This window comes from Topomyia yanbarensis, chromosome 2, assembly GCF_030247195.1.
Source record: "Topomyia yanbarensis strain Yona2022 chromosome 2, ASM3024719v1, whole genome shotgun sequence".
Classification (NCBI taxonomy): Eukaryota; Metazoa; Arthropoda; class Insecta; order Diptera; family Culicidae; genus Topomyia; species Topomyia yanbarensis.
Genome location: NC_080671.1, coordinates 444,832,026 through 444,838,930, shown reverse-complemented (window position 1 = coordinate 444,838,930; position 6,905 = coordinate 444,832,026). Strand labels below are relative to the sequence as shown.

Sequence of the window (6,905 nt, the reverse complement as noted above, 5' to 3'; positions counted from 1 at the left end):
GTATTGTCGAATAACCCAGTAATAAGGGAGTACCACAGTGTACGCAAGTATGCGTGAGGATACGATGAAGTAAATAAATATATTACAAACGATTGCTGGACGATCGTTCTCAGTTTAGTGTACACCATCAAAACATACGCGTGTTATTGATTGAAGAGAACTGTCCCTCAGTTTCCATAGTTTACATAAATGACATGTGATTATCCTTTTCTTTTAAGGTGAATGACCTTTAAGGTTAAAGCCTCGCAAATAAATAATAATAATAATAATTATAATAAAGTTCGTGGAAATCGTGTACTGATACACAACCATGCTCTGCTAGACAGCTTATATACCTAAAAGACCTTAAATGTTCAGCAGCCGATATGGTACACGGCCAAGCAACGCGTGTGCCCGGTGAATTCCTTGACGAGCCAGAAACAGTAGGTCGTGGAGTTTTCAAATTCATTTAATCAAATCTTCGAGAATCTTGAGCAGTAACAAAGGAAAAAAATCCAATTCGATACCAGTAGGAAATCATTGTAGAGGCCATGCGAAGAACCATTCGAAGTGTTGTCACGAAGTGACAAGTATATGGATGTCAACATTATAGGAAAAACCAAAGGATGTCACTAGATCAGAACGATAGTTACTCCATCCGGTCATCGTGTGCTTGTTGTAACTGTGGCGCCCTGTGGTATCGTGGACATATCCTCGGTATCGATGTACACAAATTTACGTTTCGCCGAAAACTGAATATTTAACAAATGATTCCAATGCGGAACTGGATGTTTTGTTTCGACAGCTCGAACACCTGATGAATGGCTTACCATCTGAATCCCCGGAATTGATTATATGCGAACTCTTAAAACTATAGAATACTTACCGAATGCATCACCAGCAGCATGTTCTTCAAGCTTTCCAGCACGGCTTCGTACAACATATCCGAACCGATCTTCATGAAACGCTCAAAGTAGTCCAAAATTTCCAACCACAGCTCGGTAAACCCGGCAAGAGCGATCAACGGCGTCAGATGATGCAGAAAAACTTTCGACATTATGGTTGCAGTTCTCATCCGGGATTCTTCCAGTAAACCAGCATCCGCCGGTTTGGCAGGTTTCTCACTCAACAGTTCCGATAGTAGCGGAAAAAGAACCTGTGCGGTGGTAAATTATAATAACATGATCAGCTTGCAAGTGATGGGCTATTTTAATTTACCTGTTTAAAGCAACCAGCCCACTCCAATCCGGTGAGCGTTTGCAAGTCTTGAACCAACAAAGCTCGCTGCAGGCAGGTGATTGCACTCGTTCGAACCTGAAAAGCATCCGAATTAAAATGTGTAAATTACTAGACAATCTGTTAAATCTCACCTGCCTCCGCTGATCAGTAGCTAACCGGGCAATGCCCTGCAACAGCGGACACCAACCCTGTGACCAGAGGGCTGAGCACTGCGGCAGTGAACCCCCCTCTTCAGCCCACCAGCGAAAGATTTGCGCCGTCCGGGTGTGAAGAGTGTGCATCAAATCAAGCAGCTGAATCGAAATGGACTCGTATGCTTCGGGAAGTTCCTCCGTTTCACTATCGCTGCTATCATTTTTACGATTTTTATTCCGAGAATTCTTACCACTACCGCCGATCCGTCGGTGTCGGCGACGTTTCTCCTTGCCATCGTTCATCGATGCTTCGACGAAGGTACGAATGCAACGGACACAGCTTTCAAAGTTATACGGTGTGATGTGAGCTACGTTCCGGACAATGAAAGCCAAACTTTCCCAGCATTTGACCAGTGCGAAGGGAGAGTGCTCCAGCAGTTTACAGCGGTATTGGATCGAATGTTTTGGGGATGATGATCGAGACGAAACAATATCGGCGTCCTTGTTGACCAAAATCCAGTTGTCTCCGGTTGGACTGATCAGTGGCGTGCAGGAATTGGGCGAATGTCCATTCTTTATGGCATTCAGTTCGGAATCTGAAATGTAACCTCGGTCGGGTAGTCCCGAATCTTCTTCGCTGCTCAGAGCGCCGTCGGATTTTGTACCCGATATAGAGGGTGCCTCGTCATACTCCGGTGGTATAGCACCAGCTCCAACGCACTCAAGAATGGTGAACACAATGATCCATTCAGCTTCTGAATGGATGTTTTGTGCGCTGGTTTTTAGTAGCTCGTACATACCGATGGAGATTGGTTTGGAGATGGACCAAATGACGGCTGGTTTTAGAAGAAGCAGCATCCTTAGACTCTGAAGGATTGTCGAGCAGATTTCTTCGTTGCGCATTAGATAAATGGCTAGTTTTAGCAGTGCCACGGTAGTCCGCTGTAGCAGATAGGTGTAATCACAGGAAGATGCACCGCTCAGCAATAGATAGAGCTGATCTTGACAGGGTTTCCAGATCGGCAGTAAGCGATCCCTGTTCTGAATCAGAATCTTGACCAATAACTCCAGCAGAAAGACCACCGTATTTTCCGCGTACCACAGTCCGACGGATTTGTGACTCTCGGGAGCTTTGATCATGCCTAGAAGAACATTGACAAGCTCTACTAGCGATTCAAACTGCATGAACTTGGATTCATTCACGATCTGATCGATTTGACACTCTTTAATGCATCGTCTCGATAGTTTGATGATTTCCTGTTCTTCGTAAGATGGTTGCCGTTGGCTGTCGTTGCTCAGGTAAGAGTACAAACTGCTCAGCAAACCGGCATCCGTTTTGGGAAGCTGATTCTGATCACGAATCAGAGCTACCTTACCACCAGCTTCACAGAAGTCTTCCGCTTCCATTAAAGTCTTCGGTAGAAGTTTGAGTCTGTTGAAAGTAACGAATTTATTTCATATCGTGGTTTTGAACTTTTCACATTACTTACCTGAAAAGCTGAAGAACGACATCCACGATGTGCTTCCAACCTTCTCGCATGCAATCTCCATGATCATGAATCAACGCAAACACCGTTTTCATCGCCAGCTGAGCCTTCACATTCTGCCCGAACAGCACGTTGGTAGTAATTTCGTGCACGTCGACCGGGGGATTCAGCAGCGTTGTAAACTTACACAGCGTCAACACCAGCGCATCAAAGTCCCCGTGCAGGCTGTAGTGCGAGGCGATTACCGCCGACTTGATGAACCCGTTCATAGCTTTTTGATAGAGCAGGGTGTTGTCCGGACTCTTGTCAAAAATGAAACTAAGCGCTGCCAGCGTCGATCCTTGAATAATTCGGAACAGTTCGCGATCGTGATTGGGACCGAACACGTGCTGAAACAGACCATCCTTGGTGGCTCCCCGGCGCAGCAGAACCTTCCACAGGTAATTCTCGCGAACTACTCCCGTCTGCTCGGCTGGCATGACAATTTCTTCGTTTCTGAAAGTGAGATCGTAAAAATTAAAGAATAGGACACGTATTATAACGTTTTACCTAATAGAATGATAAACATTGACCAGCATGTCCTGGTCGAAATCGGAATTTCCGTTCAATCCACGTAAATTTTTCAGAAAATCCTCAGCCGTCATTGGCACATTCAAACGTTTCGCGTTGTAGTTGTGTTGATCCATGTTTAGCATAATGACTGCGTATGCTAATCGGAACGCAGCATCCGTGTTTGCAAACGGTTCATTGTTGCAATTCTGAAAAAAAAAACGAAATATTTTTATTGCATCAAAGATTCCCATACCAATTCCACTCACATGCCAGTGATCAGCGAAATGTTCCATGACCAAAAAAATCAACGGTGCTTCCCCGGGCAATCGGAACGTTTCCAGGTACAACCTCAGCGCCTGGTCGATGGTCAACCCGGCAAAATCGAACGATTTGACGAAAACCTCCAAAATTTTACTCTCCACATTCTTCTTCTTGCTAATGTACTCGCCAATCATCTTCTTATCCAGACCGGAGTTCTCTCGCAGAAAGTGAGCGACCTCGAGTGGATCCAGCGTACTGTTCAGGATACCATTTTCCTGCAAAAACTGAATCCCCTTCTCCGGCCGTTGATTGAACAGGTCCGTTCCTTGCGTTAGTAGCCGTTTCTTTTTCTTGATTGCTGCCAATTCTTCGTGACTTAGCGTCGTTCCATCGCCGGCTGCTTCCTGGCGAACGATCTGCCGCAGTCGATCTTCGTTCTGACTAGACTTCAAGTACTTGTTGATGCTTTCCACCGGTACCACTTCGCTGACGTCGGGGTCTAAAAGCGACATTAGTTGTAATTGAGAAAAAGTTTATTTTTACAAAATCGACACCTACCTTGCGGACTGCTCCCACTCTGATCCAGCGAAAGACTCGGTTCCAGCACTATTCTATCCACGCTGGAGTTGTTCCTGGAATGCCGCATGTACGTCGGTTTCTCACCATTTTTCGCCTGGATGCAGTTTCGTTCGATTGCACCGATAATCGTCAGTAGGGCATCCAGCGAAAGCGTGTGGACACTGTAGATCGAATGCGTTGCCGATAGGGTGTTCTTGGACAGCAGCTTGGTCAGGTCTTCGAACAGATTGGAACAGTACAAGTCACAGTCATAGTTGATGTAGAGTTCTGCAGCAAAACCCGGTATGCGCCACAGCTGTAGCAAATTGTCCAGAGCAAGCTCTCTAGCTTCGTACAGAATCCGCGGGTTCTCGTTAACAATCAGATCTGCCAACTTGGTGAGATAGTACTCCAGCTGAAACTTAAGCTGCGATCGTAACGATTCGAACAGCAGAAAACAAAGCTGCAAATCGGTAGCAAATATGGAAATTCGCTCCGTTGCTAGTAGCGCAAACAGATTTTTACACAAATCATCCCTGACAATGGCTAGCAGAGAATCATACTTCCCGATGCTGTCTGCACCCACCTCAAACGTTACAGTTAGTAGCGTCAGACCCATATGGATCATAACGTCGGTATTCTGTTTGTCCAGAGGATTGCAAAGCGAGATTAGAAAGCGAAACAGTTCGCGAATGCACGGCAATCCATAGGGCAGGTGCGGAGTTTGACCAACATTTTCTTCGTCCTGTTGATGGGTGAAACGAACGCCTACCGCATCTACAAACGAAGCTGCTGGAGGATCCTCTGGTTCCGATTGGACAACATCGTTTAGTGATTCTGATCGAGCTTGAGGATCGATTTCTGCTGTAACTGCTTCCTGTTTCGGTTCTTGACAACTTCTAGGCGTTTGAGATATCGTTCCTTGCATATCCACAATTGGTCCGGCTGGTGTTGCCGGTGTAGTCGACAAAGGGGGAGGTTTCAATCCTTTCGGAACATTACTAACAACCGGAGTTGTTGGTTCTGGTTCATTTAAGCTGCTTTCGTCGGTCGTTATAATTTTGGGATTTGACGACAAGGGTTTTAGTTCCACCTTACTACTTTTTCGTTTTTTGCTAGTCTGATCCATCGAGCTAGAGCGCATCTTCAATGTCTTGAGATTAAAGTGACCACCCTCCACAAACTGCGGTAATCTCATGAACAATAACAGCACCATATCTCTCAAGGCATTCTCCGCCGTTTTCCGGACCAACTCATTCAAACGTGGCTCGAAGCATAACCGAAAACAGCTCAGAATAATGTCGCAAACACTTTCATTGGAAAGAGCACTCCCTTCCGGACTCAGCATCAGCGTGCGTAAAACTTGTACAATCTTCATCAGCACTACCCCGTCGGAGGTCTGATCGGTACCCACGAACCGGGCGTGTGTAACTGAATCCGCAATACTTTCCACCGTAGCTGCCAGCGTCGAATGAGTTGGATCTATCAGTCCGTAGGACAGGAATTTGTTGACAGCCGCCAGAGCCAAACTGGTTACAGGTCCGGTGGTTTCCTCCGAACGTATCACTTCCAGAAATGGCCCTAGAAATACTCCCGGTTCGACTAATCGTAAATCCTCCACCTGAAGCAGTGTTTCCTTCAATTCATGAAAGTTTTTCAACAGACCATCTTTTTCGTCCTCCTACGAGAAAAAAAAACAAAACATATTGCAGAAAATCTTTCCTTCGAAAATTTATACGAAACGATGACATTAAACTCGTAACAATGCATTCAATTACACGTTATGGGAGGGATAATCAGCTTCCTTCCCATCGGATGACTGACCTGATAAGTGTTGGAGCTCCACCGTGAGCCACGTCGCATTGCCGTCGTCAGGGTGGACATTTCGCCCCGGACGACAAAGATTCCGTTCCCCGGGGGAGACATCACGATATTAATTGCTGCTAGTCGATTCTTGAAGCGCACAGGAAACTGTTCCGAGGGAGAATTAGACAAAATTTCTCAAGTATCAGATAAATTTTTCACTAGCATACTTCCAACTCACAGCAATGACGTTTACGTTTTTTTCTTCTCTTCAATGTTCCTTTTGATACATTTTGACAGAATCACTTGAACGATTTGCTGTTCTTTTCTAATTCATTGTGATCCACTCTGATGATGAATGTTAGACAAGCGCAGCAAATCGCTTTTTCTCTGTATACTTTCGTTTTGTTTTGGTTTTTCTTTCATATACATTTTGACGTTTTTCGCGGTGAGATTTGTTTCCAGGGGGTCCGAAGAAGTTTCGTGTTAAAAAATCAACCAGTAATGATAAAGGTGGCCACATTATTAAATTCAGCTTTTTGTTCCCGAATAAAAATCAACGCTTTTTTGAGAAAAGGGCGATACTTACAAATGTAAACATAAGGCTTTTTTCATACATGCGAATGAAGGCTTTAAAACGCAACAAATTGACCTAAAATTTGGATTCTACGATATTGCTTTCTTAAACTACAGCAAAAAATACATCGGGCGAAACTGTATTTTTGTTTGTTTATTTAAAGTTTCGCCCTCCATGCTCCATGCAAACAAACAGGGCGATACTTTTTTGCTAGCAGTTTAGGGGCGAAACTGTTTTTTCGTATTTTTTTAGGATTATCAAGCTGATACCAGCTGTAAATAGTAACAATGATCGCTATTTAAAAAAACCCGGACG

General features: G+C 44.7%; 1 protein-coding gene across 5 annotated transcripts in view; it reads right to left on the bottom strand.

Annotated features, from left to right (window-relative positions):
* Positions 1 to 6,332, bottom strand: part of LOC131685685 (Golgi-specific brefeldin A-resistance guanine nucleotide exchange factor 1) — a 31,567-nt gene extending 25,235 nt beyond the window's left edge. For 2 of the 5 annotated variants that reach the window (XM_058969568.1, XM_058969571.1), the window contains exons 1-8: positions 6,035 to 6,295; positions 4,211 to 5,891; positions 3,658 to 4,151; positions 3,389 to 3,597; positions 2,843 to 3,334; positions 1,350 to 2,784; positions 1,198 to 1,293; positions 866 to 1,135 (exon numbers count right to left, since the gene is read on the bottom strand). In XM_058969568.1, coding sequence (XP_058825551.1) covers positions 866 to 1,135; positions 1,198 to 1,293; positions 1,350 to 2,784; positions 2,843 to 3,334; positions 3,389 to 3,597; positions 3,658 to 4,151; positions 4,211 to 5,891; positions 6,035 to 6,136 — 4,779 coding nt within the window. In that variant the 5' untranslated portion in view covers positions 6,137 to 6,295. Of the gene's footprint in view, positions 1 to 865; positions 1,136 to 1,197; positions 1,294 to 1,349; positions 2,785 to 2,842; positions 3,335 to 3,388; positions 3,598 to 3,657; positions 4,152 to 4,210; positions 5,892 to 6,034 lie in introns of all 5 variants that reach the window. The other 3 variants (XM_058969569.1, XM_058969570.1, XM_058969572.1) reach the window with 3 other exon arrangements.
* Between the last annotated feature and the right edge of the window lie 573 nt (positions 6,333 to 6,905).